Source organism: Oncorhynchus gorbuscha, linkage group LG16 (assembly GCF_021184085.1).
Source record: "Oncorhynchus gorbuscha isolate QuinsamMale2020 ecotype Even-year linkage group LG16, OgorEven_v1.0, whole genome shotgun sequence".
In the NCBI taxonomy this organism is placed as follows: Eukaryota; Metazoa; Chordata; class Actinopteri; order Salmoniformes; family Salmonidae; genus Oncorhynchus; species Oncorhynchus gorbuscha.
The window spans coordinates 1,944,365-1,970,900 of record NC_060188.1 but is presented as its reverse complement, the minus strand read 5'-3'; the positions used below and the strand labels follow the sequence as shown (position 1 = coordinate 1,970,900).

Sequence of the window (26,536 nt, the reverse complement as noted above, 5' to 3'; positions counted from 1 at the left end):
ACACCAAATACATTGATAAGCCTAGTTCAGAACCAGATAAATGTAGTAACTGAACATTTCTCTTTCTCTTTTTGTCTGTCCAGGTCCTGTTGTAGTTCTGGTCTGTATCCAGTCTCCTCTCTAAATGGCGATAGCACGCCAGTTTGGATTACTCTTGTGGAAGAACTACCTTCAGCAGGTGGGTGGTGTAGGGAGAACTACCTTCAGCAGGTGGGTGGTGTAGGGAGAACTACCTTCAGCAGGTGGGTGGTGTAGGGAGAACTACCTTCAGCAGGTGGGTGGTGTAGGGAGAACTACCTTCAGCAGGTGGGTGGTGTAGGGAGAACTACCTTCAGCAGGTGGGTGGTGTAGGGGATATTGAATGTAAATGTTCAGGGGGATGCTACAGTTAACCATCTGAATAAGATCTAAAACTTTATTGCGAGTTGTACTTTGCAGAGAGTGAAATGTGTACAGTACTATTTAATAATAATAATACATGGGACTTCTAGCGCTTTTCAAGGACCCAACATCACTTTACAATTGTAAGAAAAACAAAAAACAGGAGTGAAGACATCAGACTTAACAAAAACATGAATAAAGAGAGGGGTGGGATCAAAGAAGATGGAGTGTGATGTGTCAGTGTATGGGGAGGGTTGGGATTTGGATACGAACCTGGTTTAGGGTGGTGGGATTGGGGTTGTATACAAGCCCAGTTTAGGGTAAGTGGCGGGATTGGGGTTAGTGTATATAAATCTGGTTTAGGGTAAGTGGTGGGATTGGGGTTAGTGTATATAAACCTGGTTTAGGGTAAGTGGTGGGATTGGGGTTAGTGTATATAAACCTGGTTTAGGGTAAGTGGTGGGATTGGGGTTAGTATTTAAACCTGGTTTAGGGTAAGGGGCGGGATTGGGGTTAGTATTTATACCTGGTTTAGGCTAAGGGAAGGGATTTAGGGGTTAGTATATAAACCTGGTTTAGGGTAAGGGGCGGGATTGGGGTTAGTATACAAACCTGGGTAAGGGGCAGGATTGGGGTTAGTATACAAACCTGGGTAAGGGGCGGGATTGGGGTTAGTATATAAACCTGGTTTAGGGTGAGGGGCGGGATTGGGGTTAGTATATAAATCTGGTTTAGGGTAATGGGCGGGATTGGGGTTAGTATATAAATCTGGTTTAGGGTGAGGGGCGGGATTGGGGTTAGTATATAAATCTGGTTTAGGGTATTGGGGTTAAATAAACTGGTTTAGGGTAAGGGCGGGATTGGGGTTAGTATATAAATCTGGTTTAGGGTAATGGGCGGGATTGGGGTTAGTATATAAACCTGGTTTAGGGTAAGGGGCGGGATTGGGGTTAGTATATAAACCTGGTTTAGGCTAAGGGAGGGGATTGGGGTTAGTATTTAAACCTGGTTTAGGCTAAGGGAAGGGATTGGGGTTAGTATTTAAACCTGGTTTAGGCTAAGGGAAGGGATTGGGGTTAGTATTTAAACCTGGTTTAGGCTATGGGAAGGGATTGGGGTTAGTATTTAAACCTGGTTTAGGCTAAGGGAAGGGATTGGGGTTAGTATTTAAACCTGGTTTCGGGTAAGGGGCGTGATTGGGGTTGCTGACAAACAGTGTCACAGCCACAGGTTCTGTCACAAGACTGTCTTGACCCATGTTTGGTCTAGCAGCCCCATAGTTCTATCAATCCTTGGGGAAATCAATGTTTGCAGATAAATTTGGTCAATTCAGGAAGTGTTTCAATTTAAAACTTTTGAAGTAGCTTCTTTTCATTTAAATGAGAAATGATTGATAATATATGCAAATGTTTTTCTATTCATGAATTGGAATTTCAGTGTAGTTCCTGACTTCGAATCGACCCCAACTCTGCCTCCAACATTGATTTCATTTAGAGGTTAGCAACGGGACATGAAAGCCTGGTGCGTGTCTTGGCTGTTGTGTTGTTGCACTGAAACGTGTTAAGGTGGAGGTCAAAAAGTAGTCATTTAAAATCTAAATTACCTTGCTGTCTTTTGTTTTCCAAATTCTATATTGACATGGTACCTTTGCCACCTCACCACGGTAACCACTAGCTTCCATGGTGTGGATGAATTGACAGATCTACAGTAGGTTTTAAAGACCAGTTCTTTAATTGACTGTTGTGAGTGATTAATATGTGATGGTTTGGTATAGCCACCTATCCAAACTCTGTCCTTTCACAAATCCTGGGCCAGTATTTGTAAAGTGTCTCAGAATAGGAGTGATGATCTAGGATCAGTTGAGCCTTTTTGATAGTAATACATAAGATTACATGGACCTGATCCTAGATCAGCACTCCTACTTTGAGACTCTTTATGGATATGGTCTGACTACCCTCAGTCTTGATATATTGCCAAGCTTCATGCTGCGTTGAAACAGTAGGTGGTGAAACACACTGGGCTGGGATATTTATTCACTGATGAAAGATTGAATTGAATGGTAAGTAAATACACTTCTGTAGTTTTTCTTGTGTGTATAAGACGTGCTGGTGTGTTTGAGTTTGTTTCTCAGTAGTTTGGGCTGTTTATTAACGATAGCTCCCCACAATGGCTCTCATATCAAAGACTTAATCAAAACCCTTCACAAATCTGGGAGGGTGGTTGCATTATGAAACACACATACGACAATGTCACACAGTTTCTCGTGTTAGTGTGTGTAGCTGCTTCCATTTCCTGCTTTCTGCCTCCCTTTAAGATGGTTGTTTCATTACCATTAACCCACACTCCTGGAGACTCAATTGAGGCCAGACAGGAAAAGGGTGTCTATCTTGGCCCCATCACAGAGACACTACAGAGTGCATGGAAGGTTCATACCAGGTAACCAGGGATTGACCCAGAGAGAACTGCTCTGTAAGGGGTCAACGTGGGTCAGTCTGTATTCAAAAATGATCTCCAAGTAGGTGGAGTAGTAGGAGTGCTGATCTTAGATCAGGTGAAATTCTGCCTATGTAATAGTATTCCTTTAGATCTAAAAGGCAACATTTATCCTATATTAGCACTCCTACTGTGAGACCATTGTTAATACAGACCCTAAAGTACATAGTTAGCTGACTATTGTTAATACAGACTAGAGGTCGACTAATTAATCGGAATGGCCGATTTAATTAGGGCCGATTTCACGTTTTCATAACAATTGGAAATCTGTATTTTTGGGCGCCGATTTGCCTATTTATTTATTTAAATGTATTTAATCTTTATTTAACTAGGCAAGTCAGTTAAGAACACATTCTTATTTTCAATGACGGCCTAGGAATGGTGGGTTAACTACCTTGTTCAGGGGCAGAACGACAGATTTTCACCTTGCCAGCTCGGGGGATACAATCTTGCAACCTTACAGTTAACTAGTAAGGTCGCGCGCTAACTAGAGGGACGGAAGCTATACTGTTACACTAGCAATACTAAAGTGCCTATAAGAACATCCGATAGTCAAAAGTATATGAAATCCAAATCGTATAGAGAGAAATAGTCCTATAATTCCTATAATAACTACAACCTAAAACTTCTTACCTGGGAATATTGAAGACTCATGTTAAAAGGAACAGAAACGTTAGCTTTCTTACATAGCACATATTGCACTTTTACTTTCTTCTCCAACACTTTGTTTTTGCATTATTTAAACCAAATTGAACATGTTTCATTATTTATTTGAGACTAAATAGATGTTATTTATGTATTATATTAAGTTCAAATAAGTGTTCATTGTTCATTCAGTATTGTTGTAATTGTCATTATTACAAATATATCTATAAAAAAAAATCTGCGTTGGTCCTCAAATAATCGGTATCGGCGTTGAAAAATCATAATCGGTCGACCTCTACTCGTAACGCTGCACATCGACTCGGCACTAGTACACCGTGAAGATAGCCAAGTTATCGTTACTCATTATGTATTTATTCCGCGTGATATCATTTTTCTGGAAATGTTTTTTTATTCTCCTCTCTGCATTGTTGTAAGTAAGCATTTCACTGTCAGTCTACACTTGTTGTTTACAAAGAATGTGACAAATTAAATTTGATATGAACTCTGTTTAACAGGGTTTACTGTTGATTACCAGTTGAACAAGATACGAGTTACACAGCCTGCTACAGTGCAGCTAGCATCCAATGTTTAGGTCTGGGTTGTGCTCATTCAGGAGTAAACAGAAAATTAGATTGAAACAGGGAAGGACTACATGGACTGGTTCAGTAAGAATAGTTTTTGTTTTCCATTGCACAATATTTTGAAACGTTTTAATTCAGTGTGCCCTAAAGAACACAACCCTGGCGAAACGTTGGAAGGTGAACCTTCACCCCAGTCTGAGGTCCTGATCACTCCGGAGCAGGTTTTAATCAAGGATCTCTCTGTACTTTTCTTCTTTCATATTTCCCTCCATCCTGGCTTGTCTCCCAGTCCATGCCGCTGAAAAACTTCCCCACAGCATGATGCTGCCACGACCATGCTTCACCCTAGGGATGGTGCCAGGTTTCCTCCAGACATGATGCTTGGCATTCAGGCCAAAGAGTTCAGTCTTGGTTTCATTGGACCAGGGAATATTGTTTCTCATCTTTAGGTGCCATTTGTACATTTTTACTGAGGAGTGGCTTCCGTCTATCCACTCTACCATAAAGGCCTGATTTGGTGGAGTGCTGCAGAGATGGTTGTCCTCCTGGAAGGTTCTCCAATATCAACAGAGGAACTCTGGCGCTCTGTCAGTGATCATCGGGTTCTTGGTCACCCCCAAGGCCCTTCTCCCCCGATTGCTCAATTTGTATAGACAGATGTGTTCACTGTAATTGAGGTAGATGCTGTATGTACATATAGGTAGGGATAAAGTGACTAGGCAACAGGATAGATAATAAACAGTAGCAGCAACCTATGTGATGAGTTGGTGCAATGGGGTCAATGCAGATAGTCCAGGTAGCAATTGGTTAACTATTTAGCAGTCTTATGGCTTGGGGGTAGAAGCTGTTCAGGATCCTGTTGGTTCCAGACTTGGTGCATCGGTACCACTTGCCGTGCGGTAGCAGAGCGAACAGTCTATCACTTGGGTGGCTGGAGTCTTTGACACTGCTTGATATAGAGGTCCTGGATGGCAGAGATCTCGGCCCCAATGATGTACTGGACCGTACGCGCTGCCCTCTGTAGCACTTTGAGGTCGAATGCCAAGCAGTTGCCATACCAAGCGGTGATGCAGCCAGTCAAGATGCTTTCTATGGTGCAGCTGTATAAATGTTTGATGGTCTGAGGGCCCATACCAAATCTTTTCAGCCTCATGAGGGGGAAGAGGCGTTGTGGTGCCTTCTTCACGACTGTGTTGGTGTGTGTGGACCCTGATAATGTTTTAGTGATGTGGACACCAAGGAACTTGAAGTTCTCGACCCGCCCTGTCTGTGGATGGTTTCCTGGCCCTTTGTTTCCTTTTAGTCCAGGATCAGCTCCTTTTTCTTGCTGACATTGAGGGAGAGGTTGTTGTCCTGGCACCACACTGGCAGGTCTCCTCGTCGGTGATCAGGCCAACCACAGTTGTGTCGTCAGAAAACTTAATGATGGTGTTGGAGTCATGGGTGAAGAGGGAGTACAGGAGGGGAAAAAAGCAAATACCACTGAGGGGCAACCGTGTTGAGGGTTAGTGTGGCGGATGTGTTATTGCCTACCCTCACCACCTTGGGATGGCCTGTCAGGAAGATCAGCATCCAGTTGAAGAGGGAGGTGTGCAGTCCCAAGGTCCTGAGCTTAGTGTTGAGCTTGCAGGGCACTGTTTTGTTAAGCGCTGAGCTGTAGTCAAGGTTGACAATGTCAGTGAAGACACTTGCCAGCTCGTCAGCGCATGCTCTGAGCACGCAACCTGGTAATCCGTCTGAATGTTAACCTGGTTAAAGGTCTTACTCACATCGGCTACATAGAGCGTGATCATACAGATCTGGAGCAGCTGGTGCTCTCATGCATGGTTCAGTGTTGCTGGCCTCGAAGCGAGAATAGGAATGTAGCTCGTCTGGTAGGCTCACGTTAATCTTTGTAATCCATGATAGTTTGCAAGCCCTGCCACATCCGAGGAGCGTCAGAGCCGGCATAGTTGGATTCAATTTTAGTCCTGTTGTCTCAGTACCATCGCCAAGGGGACTCGGTGGCCCCATGAAACTGTCTCTCGGATACTGTTGTTCTCTATGGTACACACTCAGTCTGTATGGCAATGTCTCCAGAAATATATGTTTAGGTTCAGCCCTGACCTGTGAGAATGAGATGAGAGCATCTCCACTGTGATAACTGAACACTGTCCAAGCTGCTGCTTTCTCCAGTCATTGTACAAGGGGTGGCCTTCACATATCCTATGAGCAGAGAAACTTGTGAAATGCACCATATCTCTCCTATGAGCATTCAAATAATTGTTGTCTCGACTCATCTGGTCAAATGGCAGCTTGGACATTTCATCTAACATTTAAATCACCAATTTTCTTCTGAAACTATGGAAATGACCTTACAGTACTGCTAATGGATAGTTTTTGTTTCAGTCTGAGCCAACTCTGGTGTGTCAGAGGAGGTCACAGAGAGAATTACTATTCGATAGTAATCACTTTGATTTACTATCTACTGAGTCCAGGCTTTTGATGATTTAGGTGACGAATGTTCTGTCATGCACAGCTCACTGATCTTTCTCCTTCTCTCCTCTTTCTAAAACCTTTGCCGATGTTCCTCTACCACTTTGTTTCTTTCCTCTGCCAATACATCCTTTCTCTCCCCCCTACAGAAGCGTCAGATCCTGGTGACTCTAGTGGAGATCGCCCTGCCACTGCTCTTCTCGGGCATCCTCATCGTGCTGCGCGAGAACGTGCCTTTCAAGGACTACCCCAATGCCACGCTCTACCAGAGCTTCTCTGTGGATGGCCTGCAGTACCCACTGGACAACTACCATCACTACCAGTTGGCCTACGTGCCGGGCAATGCCAGTGTGGTGCGGCGGGTGGCGGAGGACGTGCAGCGCAGCCTGGCACCCGTCATCAGTTCAGGTGAGTAAAGGAGAGAGTGTCAGGGCTGTGCTCCTCTACCCAGCAAAAATGATGTGATGATGATGATAATAATGATGATGGTTTAGATGGGAACGGATGATGATGTTGAGTATGACTAAAACATCTGAAAAAAAGATCTTCCTCTGCTGGAGAAAACATACAGTCTTTATCATGAAAACAAGCTCTGTTCTGCCAGTGTAAGTACGTCCTACATTGAGAGACCATCTCATAGACAGAAGATGGGGTTGGTCTGTCAAGTCATTGTAGCCTGTGTCTGTGTTCTGTTATGAGGTGACTGGGACCATATCTCTGTGCTGGTCACTGTGTCCTGCATGGAGTGGTAGCTTATAATGGATACAAAAATGGATGGAAAACCTAATGAAAATGTACAGTTTAGCTTGGGTTGCCCAGGTGTAGTCAGTGTGTCATTGTCTCGAACAGAGAACATTATTTACTTTGATGAGTTCAAGTTAATTTGGGGTTACAGCGTGTTTGTGTGACAGCTTGTTACTCCATCCTGTTCTGTGAATAATGATCTCCTCGCTACCCTTAGCGGTTCAGAGGACAACTATATTATTTAAGTCCAGATTTGTGAGATTCTATAAGCATGGACCTGTAAAGATCATTGGCTATAGTGTTAAAGAAAGCCCTGAGCATTTGAAACCCAGTCACATACAATACTGTTACTGTAATGACCCCACTTTCTCTGGAAAGCAAAGCCCACATTGCCATTCATCGAATTGAATCAGTGCCACTGTAGGTAAATGATCTCTTCCGGTGGCTTGCATTTTGCCAATGACACTCTATGCTAGGCATTAGGGGTGGATGTTGCTGTTTCTGTAACCAGTGGCACAGCTTTGATACTGTAAAGGCAAATCTCTATTCAATAGGAATCTACTATGTTCTAGTTAAACCGGTTTCACTTTGTGTTGTTGGACTGATCTATTCAATATGAATCTACAAATGTTGTTATAGTAGGCCCAGTAGCCTGTAATAATAAGCCCAGTAGTCTGTAATAGTAGGCCCAGTAGCCTGTAATAGTAGGCCCAGTAGCCTGTAATAGTAGGCCCAGTAGCCTGTAATAGTCGGCCCAGTAGCCTGTAATAGTAGGCCCAGTAGCCTGTAATAGTCGACCCAGTAGCCTGTAATAGTAGACCCAGTAGCCTGTAATAGTCGGCCCAGTAGCCTGTAATAGTCGGCCCAGTAGCCTGTAATAGTCGGCCCAGTAGCCTGTAATAGTCGGCCCAGTAGCCTGTAATAGTCGGCCCAGTAGCCTGTAATAGTAGGCCCAGTAGCCTGTAATAGTAGGCCCAGTAGCCTGTAATAGTAGGCCCAGTAGCCTGTAATAGTAGGCCCAGTAGCCTGTAATAGTAGGCCCAGTAGCCTATGCCACTGCTTTGATGTTATTGCATATATAAGCAATGAATATCCCATCATGCTTAGGGGCATGTATAAAAATGCTGGGCAGGGAATTTATTTTGGCTACCATAGCTATGCCATCCATTTTGTCACCAAATCCCCTTATACCACCCACTGCAACCTGTATGCTCTAGTCGGCTGGCCCTTGCTACATATTCGTCGCCAGACCCAATGGCTCCAGTTCATCTAAATCAAATCAAATTTGATTTGTCACATACACATGGTTAAGATGATGAAGATGAAGATGAATGTGCAAGTAGAGATACTGGGGTGCAAGATAATAATAAGGAGCAAGATAAATAAATAAATACAGTATGGGGATGAGGTAGATGGGCTATTTACAGATGGGCTATCTATGTACAGGTGCAGTGATCGTGAGCTGCTCTGACAGCTGGTGCTTAAAGCTAGTGAGGTAGATATGAGTCTCCAGCTTCAGAGATTGTTGCAGTTTGTTCCAGTCATTGGCAGCAGAGAACTGGGAGGAAAGGCGACCAAAGGGGGAATTGGCTTTGGGGGTGACCAGTGAGATATACCTGCTGGAGTGCGTGCTACGAGTGGGTGCTGCTATGGTGACCAGTGAGCTGAGATAAGGCGGGGCTTTACCTATCAGGGACTTGAACCTGTAGCCAGTGGGTTTGGCGACGAGTATGAAGTGAGGGCCAACCAACGAGAGCGTTCAGGTCGCAGTGGTGGGTAGTATATGGGGCTTTGGTGATAAAACGGATGGCACTGTGATAGACTGCATCCAATTTGTTGAGTAGAGTATTTGAGGCTATTTTATAGATGATATCGCTGAAGTCGAGGATCAGTAGGATGGTCAGTTCTACGAGGGTATGTTTGGCAGCATGAGTGAAGGATGCTTTGTTGCGATATAGGAAGCCTATTCTAGATTTAATTTTGGATTGGAGATGCTTAATGTGAGTCTGGAAGGAGAGTTTACAGTCTAACCAGACACCTAGGTATTTGTAGTTGTCCAAGTATTCTAAGTCAGAGCCGCCCAGATTAGTGATGCTGGACGGGCGGGCAGGTGCAGGCAGTGATCGATTGAATAGCATGCATTTAGTTTTACTTGCATTAAAGAGCAGTTGGAGGCCACGGAAGGAAAGCTGTATGGCATTGAAGCTCGTCTGGAGGTTAGTTAACACAGTGTCCAAAGAAGGGCCAGAAGTATACAGAATGGTGTCGTCTGCGTCGAGGTGGATCAGAGAATCACCAGCAGCAAGAGTGACATCATTGATGTATACAGAGAAGAGAGTTGGCCTGAGAATTTAACCCTGTGGCACCCCCATAGAGACTGCCAGAGGTCCAGACAACAGGCCCTTCGATTTGACACACTGAACTCTATCAGAGAAGTAGTTGCTGAACCAGGCGAGGGAATCATTTGAGAAACCATGGCTGTGGTTTCTGCCAATAAGAATGTGGTGATTGACAGAGTCGAAAGCCTTGGCCAGGTCGATGAATACGGCTGCACAGTAATGTCTCTTGTCGATGGCGGTCATGATATCGTTTAGGACCTTGAGCGTGGCTGAGGTGCACCCATAACCATCTCTGAATCCAGATTGCATAGCGGAGAAGGTACGGTAGGATTCGAAATGGTCGGTAATCTGTTTGTTAACTTGTCTTTCGAAGACCTTAGACAGGGTAGGATAGATATAGGTCGGTAGCAGTTTGGGTCTAGAGTGTCACCCACTTTGAAGAGGGAGATGACCGCAGCAGCTTTCCAATCTTTGGGAATCCCAGACGATACAAAAGAGGTTGAACAGGCTAGTAATAAGGGTTGCAACAATTTTGGCAGATAATTTTAGAGAGGGTCCAGATTGTCTTGCCCGGCTGATTTGTTGGGGTCCAGATTTTGCAGCTCTTTCAGAACATCAGCTATCTGGATTTGGGTGAAGGAGAAATGGTGGGGGATATCAACCCAATTGAACACTTCTGGGATATTCTGGAGCGGTGCTTGAGAGAGCGTTTTCCATCAACAAAACATCAAATGATGGAATTTCTCGATGAAGAACAGTGTCTCATCCCTCCAATAGAGTTCTAGACACTTGTAGAATGTATGCCAAGGTGCATTGAAGCTGTTCTGGCTCATGGTGGCCCAACACCCTATTATGTTGGTGTTTCCTTTATTTTGGCAGTTACATGTCTTCTCATTTATGCTGTATAACTGAATGTTTTTATGGTAGTATATCTTGTACCATTATGCTATATAACTGGATGTTGTTGTAGTATATCATGTACCATTATGCTATATAACTGGATGTTGTTGTAGTATATCATGTACCATTATGCTATATAACTAGATGTTGTTGTAGTATATCATGTACCATTATGCTATATAACTGGATGTTGTTGTAGTATATCATGTACCATTATGCTATATAACTGGATGTTGTTGTGGTAGTATATCATGTACCATTATGCTATATAACTGGATGTTGTTGTGGTAGTATATCATGTACCATTATGCTATATAACTGGATGTTGTTGTGGTAGTAAAGCACATACCACAATGCAGTATACCTGGATGTTGTTGTGGTAGTATAGCATGTACTACTGCCCTGGTGTTATTGTAGGCTCACCTACCAGCCTCGGCTGTCCTGGGAATACTGGTTCCTCCAGAAATGGCGCCTGACTCCTCAGGCTACATGTAAGGGCCAGTCTCTTCACTATCTGATTCAGATGGAGAGGCGGGGGAGATGGAGAGGAGCTCACCCCTGTAGCCTGTCAGTCTGGTGCGGATGGACACACACACACACACACACACACACACACACACACACACACACACACACACACACACACACACACACACACACACACACACACAATAGCCCATCAACGCTGTGAATAATTTAGATTGTGAGAGGAGGGGGAAGGGAGTGGTCACTATGGAGGTTTAGAATGTCATGCATGTAGAATAACTCTCAACAGGGTATGACACGTTAAAATGTATGCACATCTTGTAATACATTATACAAATACACGTTCAGCGATTTATACTGAGTTCATATCAATCAATTGAAATACATAAATTGGGCCCTAATCTATGCATTTCACATCACTTAGCAGGGGCACAGCTGTGGGTGTGCCCACCCACTGGGGAGTTTTTTCCCCACAAAAGGGCCCCTCTGACGATCCCGCCAGGTGAAGAAGAGGATGTGGAAGTCCTGGGCTGGTGTGGTTACACGTGGTCTGCACTTGTGAGGCCGGTTGCCAAATTCTCTAAAATGACATTGGAGGTGGCATATGGTAGATAAATTAACATTAAATTATCTGGGAACAGCTCTGCTGGACATTCTTGAAGTCAGCATGCCAATTGCATGCTCCCTCAACTTGAGACATCTGTGGCATTGTGTTGTGTGACAACTTTAGTGGCCTTTTTGTTGTCCCAAGCACAAGGTGCACCTATGTATTGATCATGCTGTTTAATCAGCTTCTTTATAAGCTGCTGCTGTCAGGTGGATGGATTTTCTTAGCAAAGGAGAAATGCTCACATGTAAACAAATTTGAGAAATAAGCTTTTTGTGCGTATGAAACATTTCTGTGATTTAAAAAAAAATGCAGCTCATTAAACATGGGACCAACACTTTACATGTTGCATTTAGATTTTTGTTCAGTATAGAATCAATATGAAAAAGGGACAGGAAAAAATAAATAAACTCAACAAAGAAAGAAACATCCCCTTTTCAGGATTTTGTCTTTCAAAGATATTTCGTAAAACTCCAAATAACTTCACAGATCTTTATTGTAAAGGGTTTAAACATGCAGCATGCATGATGCATGCATGCCCAGGGCAATACATTGCAATGTCCGTACTGTGAGACGCCTAAGATAGCGCTACAGGGAGACAGGACAGACAGCGGATCGTCCTCGTAGTGGCAGAGGATCGGTACATCCGAACATCACACCTGCGGGACAGGTACAGGATGGCAACAATAACTGCCTGAGTTACACCAGGAATGCACAATCCCTCCAGTGCTCAGACTGTCTGCAATAGGCTGAAAGAGGCTGAACTGAGGGCTTGTAGGTCTGTTGTAAGGCAGATCCTCACCAGACATCACCGGCATCAACGTCGCCTATGGGCACAAACCAACCGTTGCTGGACCAGACAGGACTGGCAAAATGTGCTCTTCACTGTGACGAGTCGCGGTTTTGTCTCACCAGGGATGAAGGTCGGATTTGCGTTTGTTGTCGAAGTAATGAGCGTTACACTGAGGCCTGTACTCTGGAGGTGGTGTGTCACAGCATCATCGGACTGAGCTTGTTGTCATTGCAGGTAATCTCAACGCTGTGCGTTACAGGGAAGACATCCTCCTGCCTCATGTGGTATCCTTCCTGCAGGCTCATCCTGACATGACAATGCCACCAGCTATACTGCTCATTCTGTGCGTAATTTCCTGTTCTGCCATGGCCAGCGAAGAGCCTGGATCTCAATCATATTTAGCACGTCTGGGACCTGTTGGATCGGAGGGTAAGGGCTATGGCCACCCCCACCCCCCCAAAATGTTTGGGTCCTTGCAGGTGCCTTGGTGGAAGAGTGGTGTCACATCTCACAGCAAGAACTGGCAAATCTGGTGCAGTCAATGAGGAGGAGCTGGTGGCAGCAGATACTGACTGCTACTTTTGATTTTTAACTGTTTTAGAGTGAGAGGGCCTATGTGTGTGTGGGCCTGAATACCAGTGCTCAAGATGAGATTAACAGAGTATGTTGAAATCTATGGGAGCGGTAGACAAATCTATAAATGAATGGAAAACATCTTTTGAGCTCAAGATAAGATATTGATTGTTTTCTGTAACTGGAACATGGGGTGAAAGTGAGGCTTATTTCACAACTTCACTGTGTCAATATCATGCCACTGTTATATGAGCCTGTTGTGTTTTCAGCTGGCTTTCAAACCAGGGTAGTACAGACAGAGGATCTGTCTGTCTTTGCCTGTGTGACTGTTCTGTTCCTTCCACTTGTTTCTCTTCTTACTGTATGTCTCCATGTCAACTGGTAGAATTCACAAGGTTAATTAAGGATCCGGCCCTTTTTATACATTTTCGCCTAAAATGACTTTCCCAAATCAAATTGCCTATAGTTCAGGCCTAGAAGCAAGGATATTCTTGGTACCATTTGAAATTAATCGCTTTTAAGTTTGGCAATGTGAAAGGAATGTAAGAGAATATAACACAATAGATCTGGTAAAACCATTCTTTTGTACCATATTTGAAATGCAAGAGAAAGGCCATAATGTATTTTTCCAGCAGTGTATGTGCAACGTTTTAGACTGATCCAATTTGATTTCTGTATTTAAAAAAAATCAAGACTGCCCAAATGTGCCTTATTTGTTTATTAGTAACTTTTCATGTTCAAACTTGTGCACTCTCCTTAAACAATAGCACAGTATTATTTCACTGTAATAGCTACTGTAAATTGGACAGTGCAGTTAGATTAACAAGAATTTAAGCTTTCTGCCAATATCCCATATGTCCTGGGAAATGTTCTTGTTACTTACAACCTCATGCTAATCGCATTAGCCTATGTTTGCTCAGCCTTCCCGTGGAAGGGACACCAATCCCAAAGAAGTTCAAGGGAGAGTCCGTGTTAAAAATTGATAGACATGACATGGGATTTTGTCACTTCAACTAATGTTCTCTCTCTCTCTCTGTTTGCCCCAACAGTGCATGGGTTTGAGACAGAGGAGCAGTTTGAGGACTTTGTGAGGAAGGACCCTCAGTCTCGGAAGGTTCTGGCTGCTGTGGTGTTTGAGCACTCCTTCACTCACGATGATGAGCCACTGCCCCAACAGGTTGGTTTAATAGTGTATTCATATGGTTTGTATTGCACTTAGAGATGACCCCAATTAGTCGCCTGGTTGATTGTTTGGTCGATAGGCTGATGATCGTCCGAGGTTTTCATTTGTTGTCGAGCAGTAGCAAATATATATGCCTTTGGAAAGTATTCAGACCCCTTGACTTTTTCCACATTTTGTTACGTTGCAGCCTTATTCTAAAGTGCATTAAAAAAAATCCTCTGCAATCTACAGACAATACGCCATAATGACAGTGAAAATAGGTTTTTAGACTTTTTTGCAAATGTATTAAAAATATAAAAAACACACCCTTTGCTATGAGACTCAATATTGAGCTCAGGTACATCCTGTTTCTACAACTTGATTGGAGTCCACCGGTGGTATATTCAATTGATTGGACATAATTTGGAAGGGCATACACCTGTCTATATAAGGTCCCACAGTTGACAGTGCATGTCAGAGCAAAAACCAAGCCATGAGGTTGAAGGAATTGTCCGTAGAGACAGGGTTGTGTCGAGGCACAGATCTGGGGAAGGGTACCAAAAATGTTTGCAGCATTGAAGTCCCCAAGAACACAGTGGCCTCCATCATTCTTAAATGGAAGAAATTTGGAACCACCAAGACTCTTCCTGGAGCTGGCCGGCCCGGCCAAACTGAGCAATCGGGGGATATGGGCCTTGTTCAGGGAGGTGACCAAGAACCAGATGGTCACTCTGACAGAGCTCCAGAGTTCCTCTGTGGAGATGGTTGTCCTTCTGAAAGGTTCTCATCTCTGTAGCACTCCACCAATCCGGCCTTTATGGTAGGGTCACCAGACGGAGCCACTCCTCAGTAAGAGGCACATGACAGCACCTAAAGACAGACCATGAGAAACAATATTCTCTGTTCTGATGAAGCCAAGATCTAACTCTTTGGCTTGAATGGCAAGAGTCACATCTGGAGGAAACAGGGCACCATGCCTACGGTGAAGCATGGTGGTGGCAGCATCATGCTGTGGGGATGTTTTTCAGCATCAGGGACTGGGAGACTAGTCAGGATCGAGGCAAAGATGAATGGAGCAAAGTAAAAGAGATCCTTGATGAAAACCTGCTCCAAAGCACTCAGGACCTCAGACTGAGGCGAAGGTTCATTTTCCAACAGGACAACAAACTTAAGCACACAGCCAAGACAACGCAGGTGTGGTTTCGGGACAAATCTCTGAATGTCCTTGAGTGGCCCAGACAGAGCCGGGACTTGAATCCGATTTGAACATCTCTGGAGAGACCTGAAAATAGCTGTGCAGCAACGCTCCCCATCCAACCTGACAGTGCTTGAGAGGATCTGTAGAGAAGAATGGGAGAAACTCTCCAAATACAGGAGTGCCAAGCTTGTAGCGTCATACCCAAGAAGACTCGAGGTTGTAATCACTGCCAAAGGTGCTTCAACAAAGTACTGAGTAAAAGGTCTGAATACTTTTGTAAATGTCATATTTCAGTTTTTAATTTTTAATAAATTAGCAAAATTTCTAAAAACCTGTTTTTTTTGTTATTATGGGGTATAGGGTGTGGATTGATGGGGGAAAAAAAACAAATCAATTTTATAATAAAATTGTAACGTAACAAAATGTTGAAAAAGTCAAGGGGTCTGAATACTTTCCGAAAGCACTGTATATTTTATTTGATTGAACACGAGACACCGGTCTTATTCGCGCCCATCTCAGTGAACTAATCCATTGCGTAGGCCGCGAGGGATTGCACAGTCCAAGAAGGTGAGTGTGGCTAAGATGCACAATGCACGTCTGTCTTACTGTGCTCTCTCCCTCCAATACAATACATATATATCACCAGTAGTACATTTACCATTAAGTCCTATTATTTCTAATCTACATTGTGTGTTTGATTACGGTAATTTCTGTTAATGCATTCAATTGATTATTATTCCTGTCTTTTACCTTTCTCATTGTCAGAGTGGACACGTTGTTTGCGGAGCATACAACCTATGCTACACTTGTGAGATAAAATAAAAATGTCATTCCATTTAAGAATTTTGTGACTTTAGTCATATTCGAAGTAGGACTATAGGATACCTGGCCTGCACGCAAATGTAGGCATAGAAATGTGCCCATTTGGGGGGGGATCTGATATTATTTCTGATTGCCACACCACCATTAATGAGCTGTGGAGCTTCTCAAATTCATGTTTTCTTCACCTCAAATAGCAAGCAAACAGTCTGTTTTTACATACTTTGAGAATTACAATAGTTCCTCAATGTATTTGAAAAATCGTTCCAGTTCCCTCCCATTCAATAACCACTCGGTGTGAAAGGGAAAAATACAATGCTCTGATCCAGTGGAAACGTCATAAAATAGGCCTACCTGATTACTTATTATCCCTTGTGCAAATAGCCTACAGCTGTCTGTCCCGAGCTCACTGGCACAGAATATTTTATACAATGTTGCAAGTTTGTGAGCTTGTGCCCAACCCAAGTTAATAGTTGATACAATGTTTCAAGTTGGTTGCAGACAGGCCATGCATAGCCAATGTGATTTTCTATATTTATTTTTATCAGGATATTTTCTACCTTCAGGCTGCAATGTTTTTATTTGTTGGCTTTATATAGGGTATTTTTACATAGCTGGCAATGCCAAAATAAGTTACTTTTTAGGTTTGTATAATTTTCACTTAGATTTGAATAGAATTATGATAAAACACATGACAATGATTTTGAGATACAAAGACGTATTTATAAATTAAATGAAACAGTTCCACATAACCATAACTGGCATGCAGATCGGTAGAAATATTAAGATAAATTGGCCTATTACCGGAAACTTCAAGAGAGTAAGGGCGGACTCTGCGAAAGCCAGCAGGAGCGGGAAGAGAACGGTCGGGTCAGGTTTTTTATATTTTTTTCCTGGTTATCTTGATCTCTGGCTCCCTCTTGAGTAATTTGTGTCTTATTTCATGTGCTTAAAGCATCAGACAAACTCAATGTAAAAATGGGAAAAAAAATACTTGTTTAAAAATATTGACCAATCGATTTCGTCAAAAGTACAGACTTTCTGCAAAAATCACTGAAGCTGGAGACTCTTCTTCCTCACTAGCTTTAAGCACCAGCTGTCAGAGCAGCTCACAGATCACTGCACCTGTACATAGCCCATATGTGAATAGCCTAACCAACTACATCATTCCCATACTGTTATTTATTTGATTTATTTTGCTCCTTTGCACCCCATCATCTCTACTTGCACATTCATCTTCTGCACATCTATCACTCCAGTGTTTAATTGCTATATTGTAATTATATTGCCACTATGGCCTATTTATTGCCTTCTCTTCTCTTACCTCATTTGCACACTCTATATATAGACTTTTTCTATTTTATGATTGACTGTGCTTGTTTTGTTTATTCCATGTGTAACTCTGTTATTGTTTGTGTCGCACTGCTATGCTTTATCTTGGCCAGGTCGCAGTTGTAAATGAGAACTTATTCTCAACTGGCCTTCCGGGTTAAATAAAGGTGAAATAAAAAATAAATAACAGTATGTGTGTGACCAGTCAGCTTCACTGTACTTTAACCTAGGGTGAGCACATTTTAAAATATGGGACAGTATAGCCTACACCTGAATTATTTTTCCACACACAGGCACACACATCTCCCTACCGCAGCACCGAGTGAACTAATTGAAGTGTACCTTGCCTACACTTTTTTCCTCACACAAAATTCTGGCTATATTTTGCCATGGAATCATTGCTGGTTTGTCTTAGGAAATGTTTAACAGTTAGGAAGAGAGACTTTTAAAACGGTATTGAATGAAGTAGCAGCAAATATGTTGAATGAGCAACTAATGAGCATGGACAGCCTCACAAGTTTGCCAAAATGACCTTATATCTTTGTCTAATATGACTATTTACTGACATTAGTAGCTCTTCGTTACACAATTTTTGTTAGAAGTTAATAAACAGTCCTTCAAGTTTTAGCTAGAATTTAGCCCGAAAGGTTTTGACAAATGTGATTGGTTGATGATATGACATTGGCCTATGTCTCTTCTTGTGTTGCGCATAATATCAGATCTCAACAACGATTGGAGAAGTGTTTAACATCACCAGCACCACATCCTTCATATTTATCTTGTCGTAAGCTCAACGTGACTTCAAACAAGACCGGTTGGAATGTCACTTCTCAGCAAATGAAAAGGAAGTCTGACTGAAATACAAGAGAAATTGACCTTTTTTCTAAATTAGTGATGTTTTCATTTGTTGGTAAAATGCGGGACCTGATTGTTTGGTTGTGGGACGAAAGGCCAAAATGCAGGACTGTACCGTACAATCTGGGACATGTGGTCACCCTACTTGAACCTTGAACCCTGAATCAGCTCTTTGTTTACATATGAAAGCATCTGGATTCTCACTGACTGTATTATTGCCCCTCATTCAAATACAATAATCCTGGAGTCACCTGCAGTCCAGCCAAATCCTTGACATGCTAACCTTTAACCACACTTTAGTATTTCCTCCTGGTTTGAGGCTATACAGAACGTTTGCATCTGAGGATGCTCTTGAGCCAAAAGGGGTTGTCTATAGAGACATAAATATTCTACAGAAATGAGCAAATTGGACAGAAAGCGGCAGACCTCGACACACCAAAAGCTAAAGCTCCACAGTGTTTTTTTTAACCTGTGCAGCGGGAATGACCTGCTGGAAGGAAGTCAGGAAAAAGAGACGAGAATTCCCTGGTTGGGTTGATGGACACCATCCTCCCTATGGAGATTTAACTCTGTCACCCTCTCCCTGTGTCAGTGGAATGTGTTGGTGATTAGGTGTGTGTTGGGCAGAGAGGTCTGACTGAGGTCTGAAAGTCAATATATATATAAAAAAAATATATATATATATATATATAATCTGATCTTTCACATCTACAAAAAGAAAATACACTCTTCCAGTTGTTCATAATCTTTCTCTCTTTTACTCTCTTTCTTTCCCTCCCTCCTCTCCTCCTATCCCCTACAGGTCAGCTACCACCTGCGGTTCAGCTTTAGTCCCCGTAATGCCCCGGCCAAGGAGAAGTCTGAGCTAAACATCAACAATGACTTTGACTGGCACACCCTCAACTTGTTCCCCCTCTTCCAACTGCCCGGGCCCAGGGAGCAGTACGACCTCCAGGGGGGGACGCCTGGTGAGTCTGTACCCTAATTGGAACCCTAAACTTAACCCTTAAGCTTACCATAGCCTTTGTACTCGTGAGGATGTGGGTAATGTCCCCACAATGGAGAATGTTCCTTGTTTTACTATCCTTGAGGGGACTTTGAGGGATTTCCAGCACCCGTGAGAATAATTATATATATATATATACATACACACACAGTGGGACAAAAAAGTATTTAGTCAGCCACCAATTGTGCAAGTTCTCCCACTTAAAAAGATGAGAGGCCTGTAATTGTCATCAAAGGTACACTTCAACTATGACAGACAAAATGAGAGAATTTTTTTTTTTTTCCAGAAAATGACATTGTAGGGTTTTGAATGAATTTATTTGCAAATTATGGTGGAAAATAAGTATTTGGTCAATAACAAAAGTTTATCTCAATACTTTGTTATATATCCTTTGTTGGCAATGACAGAGGTCAAACGTTTTCTGTAAGTCTTCACAAGGTTTTCACACACTGTTGCTGGTATTTTTGCCCATTCCTCCATGCAGATCTCCTCTAGAGCAGTGATGTTTTGGGGCTGTTGCTGGGCATTGTGTGAATTGGGATGAAGTTATTCTAACATAACCCGGTTCCTCTCCGTAGGTTACTTCCGCGAGGGCTTCCTGGCAGTGCAGCATGCGGTCAACAAGGCCATCATGCGTTCCTATAACAGCACAGGAGCAGCCTGGCTCTTCTCCCAGACCCGGGTGGTCCTCCGCCGATTCCCCTTCCCGCCGTTCATCTACGACGTGTTCATCCTGGCCATCCAGAACCAGCTGCCCCTCCTCCTGGTGCTGAGCCTCACCTATACCTCTCTGAACATCGTGAGGGCCGTGGTGCAGGAGAAGGAGAGGAAGCTCAAGGTGGGTGAGGTGGTGGATTACCTGTCAGTCAAACAAATGGTCCATCTCACTCTATTTACTCTCTACAGGAGTACATGCGGATGATGGGCCTCAGTAACTGGCTGCACTGGACGGCCTGGTTCCTCATGTTCTTCCTCTTCCTCGCCATCTCCATGTTCTTCGTCACGCTGCTCTTCTGCATCAAGGTGAGTTTGCACTTTACATAACGGTTATTTTATAAAACACAAACAAAAACACTTAACTAGTATTTTCTTTCTATTGCTTTAAGGAGGGGAATTATTTTTCATTCAGTGTGTTTTAGTATTCATGATGATAATGGTGTTCTTCCCTGTCCTGGCCCTTTCTAGGTGAGCCCTAATGGAGCTGTGTTGACCTATAGTGACCCCACCCTGGTCTTTGTCTTCCTGCTTGTCTTTGCCGTGGCAACCATCAACTTCAGCTTCATGATCAGTGCCTTCTTCTCAAGAGGTGTGTGTGTGTGTGTGTGTTTTCAAGAGGTTTGTTTGTGTGTGTCTCAAAATGTCTGTCCGACCTTCCATCTGTCTTTTTATTCATGGTTTTCTAAAACCTCTGTCTCGAAATGTCTGTCCGACCTTGCATCTGTCTGTTTATTCATGGTTTTCTAAAACATCTGTCTCAAAATGTCTGTCCGACCTTGCATCTGTCTGTTTATTCATGGTTTTCTAAAACCTCGGTCTCAAAATGTCTGTCCGACCTTCCATCTGTCTGTTTATTCATGGTTTTCTAAAACCTCAGCCGTCCTGTGCTATCTGAGAGATGCTCCATTGTGTATAGTATGTTCTGTTACAGTTGAAGTTGGAAGTTTACATACACTTAGGTTGGAGTCATTAACTTGTTTTTCACCCACTCCTCACATTTCTTGTTAACAAACTATAGTTTTGGCAAGTCGGTTAGGACATCTACTTTGCATGACAAGTAATTTTTGAACAATTGTTTACATAAAGATTATTTCACTTGTAATTCACTGCATCACAATTCCAGTGGATCAGAAGTTTACATACACTAAGTTGACTGTGCCTTTAAACAGCTTGGAAAATTCCAGAAAATGATGTCATGCTTTAGAAGCTTCTGATAGGCTAATTTACATAATTTGAGTCAATTCGAGGTGTACCTGTGGATGTATTTCAAGGCCTACCTTCAAACTCTGTGCCTCTTTGCTTGACATCATGGAATTTTTTTTTTAAATCAGCCAAGAAAAATAATTGTAGACCTCCACAAGTCTGGTTCATCCTTTGGAGCAATTTCCAAATGCCTGAAGGTACCATGTTCATCTGTACAAACAATAGTACGTAAGTATAAACACCATGGGACCACGCAGCCGTCATACCGCTCAGGAAGGAGACGCGTTCTGTCTCCTAGAGATTAACGTAATTTGGTGCGAAATGTGCAAATCAATCCCAGAACAACAGCAAAGGACCTTGTGAAGATGCTGAAGGAAACGGGTACAAAAGTATCTATATCCACAGTAAAATAACGACAACCTGAAAGGCCACTCAGCAAGGAAGAAGCCACTGCTCCAAAACCGCCATAAAAAAGCAAGACTACGGTTTGCAATTGCACATGGGGACAATGATCATACTTTTTGCAGATGTCCTCTGGTCTGATGAAACAAAAATAGAACTGTTTGGCCATTATGACCATCGTTATATTTGGAGGAAAAAGGGGGAAGCTTGCAAGCAGAAGAGCACCATCCCTACCGCAAAGCACGGGGGTGGCAGCATCATGTCATGGGGGTGCTTTGCTGTAGGAGGGACTGGTGCACTTCACAAAATAGATGGCATCATGAGGTAGGAAAATGATGTGGATATATGGAAGCAACATCTCAAGACATCAGTCAGGAAGTTACAACTTGGTCGCAAATAGGTCTTCCAAATGGACAATGACCCCAAGCATACTTCCAAAGTAGTGGCAAAATGGCTTAAGGACAACAAAGTCAAGGTATTGGAGTGGCCATCACAAAGCCCTGACCTCAATCCCATAGAAAATGTGTGGGCAGAGCTGAAAAAGCATGTGCGAGCAAGGAGGCCTACAAACCTTACTCAGTTACACCAGCTCTGTCAGGAGGAATGGGCCAAAATTCTTAGTATGGAAGCTTGTGGAAGGCTACCCAAAACGTTTGACCCAAATTAAACCATTTAAAGTCAATGCTACCAAATACTAATTAAGTGTATGTGAACTTCTGACCCACTAGGAATGTGATGAAAGAAATAAAAGCTGAAATAATTCTCTCTACTATTATTCTGACATTTCACATTATTAAAATATAGTGTTGATCCTAACTGACCTAAAACAGGGAATTTCTACTAGGATTAAATGTCAGGAATTGTGAAACTGAGTTTAAATGTATTTGTCTAAGGTGTATGTAAACTTCCGACTTCAACCGTAAATGTAGTGTAGATCATATTATTTGACTCTCCTGAGGTTGTTTCGTCTTTCCTCTGAGTGAACAGCAGTAAACCAGCTCCATCAGTCATTGGAGCCTGGAAGATGGGCAATCAAATAAATGTCTATTCGGCCTCATGGAATAATTAAACAGTCACTCAACGTGACAAACTGGAACAAAGGGAGAGGAGATGTGGTGAAAAACCTGTCTGTCTACACGTTTATGTCTAGCAGCCAATACACATGCTTGGGAGGTTTAGAATAATCCATTGTTTATGTTCTAATCGAATGCGATTGATGCTATATGATACATTACATTTTTTAGTTCTACACATCCTGGGTGTTGATCTATTAATCGCGGCACAATGCGGATGTTGCTCTTTTATCCCTGCTGGTGTGGTCAGAGTTGTGCTGTACTGGAAAGATGACTTGTGAGGTTCGCAAAAAATGTCAACTAGTCTCCGGACTGACTTTACAGAGGTTGTGTGGTTGTTCTGTTCACCGTTGTCAGGGTTATGTTCAGAAAGGCACACTGTAGAAAAAAAGTTTTTAAATGTAAAACAAAAATAAGCGTTTCTTATTGGACAAGTTCAGAGGGTACCTCTTCATTTCAATCAGTTTCGGAAGGTTTTCTTGGTTTGTGCGAACTGAACATGACCGAGGATTAAAGCACAGTCAATCACATACAGCCAATCTCACACAGGCTACTTTGGTTATTTGCTCACACAAAAAGGTAATGGTGATTATTAAATGGCCTTCAGTTGATGACGCTTGGTAGTCCTTTATCATTTCTCTTTCACAATTTCTTTCTTCTATACTTCCATATCTTTTCGAACAAAAAAGTCCAGTCCAATTTCTCCAAATCGTTCCTCAACAAAAGAGTGCAGATGGAGATTAAAATGATCTGTGATTGTGTTCAAGACCAATTTGGACTCTGGTGTAATCAGACAAGCTGTTATTTACTCCCAGCAGCCATACAATTTCTGTCAGGCTTTGGCTTGTAAAAGAGTAGCTGAAAGCTTAGCAAATTAAAACGTTGAAATTGCATCTGATTACGGTGTGCATGATATATTTTCTCCTGACTCTTTTTATTTTTTACATTATTGGTTGGGTGTGTGACATACAGTATGATGTCATTATTAGAGTAGGGCGAGAAAGGGCTTTTAGCTGGCCTCAGCTGTGTCTGGCCCATAGTCACAACAGGACCCCTCTCCAGGTGGCCTTCCGCTGCCTGAAACTCTGACCTCCTGCAGCGTTAGGTGAGTGGGTACTCACATTCAGATCTGAACTGCAGAGTTAGGTGAGTGGGTACTCACATTGACGGGCTCCTTGGCGTGACTCTGCAAAGGGGGCTTCATTTAAATTCAGGAAGCAAACTGAAACATAATTTCTTCATTGCTTTTCGCTTCTTGCTGGTAGTAATGGAGGAATCAGCCAGGCCTGAATGTTGGGGTCCACTGGGGACTGGATCAGGGGCTGATGTGGATGGAGAGCCCCTTTGTGGGCTGTGGAGTCAGGTTTTTAGTGTCTTGCGTTTAGAGATGAGGCAGTTCTTAATTTGTCTTTATTTCTCCCTGTCTCTCTCTCTCAATTCACTTTCAGTTTAAGGGGCTTTATTGGCATGGGAACCATATGCTTGCATTGCCAAATAAAGTGAAATAGATTATAAACAATAAAGTATTTACTGTAAACATTACACTTACAAAAGTTTCAAAATAATAGTTTTGTATGAAATGTCATATGTCTTTATACAGTATTGTAGTGAGATGCAAATGGTTAAAGAAGAAAAGGGAAAATAAATAAACATAAATATGGGTTGTATTTACAATGGTTTTTGTTCTTCCCTGGTTGCCCTTTTCTTGTGGCAACAGGTCACAAATCTTGCTGCTGTGATGGCACACTGGAATTTCACCAGATCAATATGGGAGATTATCAACATTGGATTTGTTTATATATTCTTTGTGGGTCTGTGGAAAATGTCTGTCTCACGCTCTCTATCGCCTTTATTTCTGTTGTTTTTACCAGTAGCTCATCCTCTTCTCTCTCCACCTCCCCTCACTCTTTCTCCCTCTCCTGCTGTCAGGTAGCACCTGGCCTCTCTTGGGACTGAATTATTAATGTCCCTTGGAGGAAAAGCAGGTGGAATTTTCTGTGAATAATGTTTCTTGTGTTCTTTCTCTCTCTCCCCCTCTCTCTCCCTCTCTCTCTCTGTCTCTCAATGTGTGCTAGTCTGAAAGGTATGCAGGTTGAAGGAATAGCAAATACAGATAGCCTATCTCTTGTTCAACAGACGGGCACAGAATAACTATTTTAAGATTAATCTTCGACCCTGGCATTGCACACACAGGACCAATGAGTCCCCTGTTCTAACTACCTCTCCCTGGCCCAGAGTTGTCTTCTATGTAATTACCGATGGAGTTGATGGGTGAACAGAGGCTGAATACTGCCTTCACATCTAATCTGAAAGGATGGAGGAGGTTATCTTTCTCCTCTTCTCGGCGCTCTCTCGGCGCTCTCTCGGCGCTCTCTCGGCGCTCTCTCGGCGCTCTCTCGGCGCTCTCTCGGCGCTCTCGCTCGCTCTCTCGGCGCTCTCTCGCGCTCTCTCGGCGCTCTCGCTCGCTCTCGCTCGCTCTCTCGGCGCTCTCGCTCGCTCTCTCGGCGCTCTCGCTCGCTCTCTCGGCGCTCTCGCTCGCTCTCGGCGCTCTCTCGGCGCTCTCGCGCTCTCTCGGCGCTCTCTCGCTCGCTCTCTCGGCGCTCTCTCGGCGCTCTCTCTGCGCTCTCGCTCTCTCTCTCTGCGCTCTCGCTCTCTCTCTCTGCGCTCTCGCTCTCTCTCTCTGCGCTCTCGCTCTCTCTCTCTGCGCTCTCGCTCGCTCTCTCGCGCTCTCTCGCTCTCTCGCGCTCTCTCGCGCTCTCGCTCTCTCGGCGCTCTCGCTCTCTCGGCGCTCTCGCTCTCTCGCTCGCTCTCTCGGCGCTCTCGCTCTCTCGGCGCTCTCGCTCTCTCGGCGCTCTCGCTCTCTCGGCGCTCTCGCTCTCGGCGCTCCCTCGCTCTCTCTCGGCGCTCTCGCTCTCTCTCGGCGCTCTCGCTCGCTCTCTCTCGGCGCTCTCGCTCGCTCTCTCTCGGCGCTCTCGCTCGCTCTCTCTCGGCGCTCTCGCTCGCTCTCTCTCTCGGCGCTCTCGCTCGTTTTTTCTCTCTCTGGCGCTCTCGCTCGCTCTCTCTCGGCGCTCTCGCTCGCTCTCTCTCTCGCTCTCGCTCGCTCTCTCTCTCTCGCTCTCGCTCGCTCTCTCTCTCTTGCGCTCTCTCTCTCTCTCTCTCTCTCTCTCTCTCTCTCTCTCTCTCTCTCTCTCTCTCTCTCTCTCGCTCTCTCGCTCTCTCGGCTCTCTCTCTCTCTCTCTCTCGGCGCTCTCGCTCTCTCTCTCTCGCTCTCTCTCTCTCTCTCGCTCTCTCGCTCGCTCTCTCTCTCGGCGCTCTCGCTCGCTCTCTCTCTCGGCGCTCTCGCTCGCTCTCTCTCTCGGCGCTCTCGCTCGCTCTCTCTCTCGGCGCTCTCGCTCGCTCTCTCTCTCGGCGCTCTCGCTCGCTCTCTCTCTCGGCGCTCTCGCTCGCTCTCTCTCTCGGCGCTCTCGCTCGCTCTCTCTCTCGGCGCTCTCGCTCGCTCTCTCTCTCGGCGCTCTCGCTCGCTCTCTCTCTCGGCGCTCTCGCTCGCTCTCTCTCTCGGCGCTCTCGCTCGCTCTCTCTCTCGGCGCTCTCTCTTCTTTCTCTTCTCTCTCTCTCTCTCTCTCTCTCTCTCTCTCTCTCTCTCTCTCTCTCTCTCTCTCTCTCTCTCTCTCTCTCTCTCTCTCTCTCGCTCTCTCTCTCTCTCTCTCTCTCTCTCTCTCCCTCTCTCGGCGCGCTCTCTCTCTCGGCGTTCT

General features: G+C 43.9%; 1 protein-coding gene across 1 annotated transcript in view; it reads left to right on the top strand.

Annotated features, from left to right (window-relative positions):
* The window catches only part of abca3b (ATP-binding cassette, sub-family A (ABC1), member 3b), a 76,620-nt gene that overhangs the window by 5,550 nt on the left and 44,534 nt on the right, over positions 1 to 26,536 (top strand). Inside the window, exons 2-8 of the mRNA XM_046307605.1 lie at positions 84 to 178; positions 6,725 to 6,983; positions 14,067 to 14,194; positions 19,186 to 19,351; positions 19,968 to 20,227; positions 20,296 to 20,412; positions 20,575 to 20,695. Coding sequence (XP_046163561.1) covers positions 125 to 178; positions 6,725 to 6,983; positions 14,067 to 14,194; positions 19,186 to 19,351; positions 19,968 to 20,227; positions 20,296 to 20,412; positions 20,575 to 20,695 — 1,105 coding nt within the window. The 5' untranslated portion in view covers positions 84 to 124. The remainder of the gene's footprint in view (positions 1 to 83; positions 179 to 6,724; positions 6,984 to 14,066; positions 14,195 to 19,185; positions 19,352 to 19,967; positions 20,228 to 20,295; positions 20,413 to 20,574; positions 20,696 to 26,536) is intronic.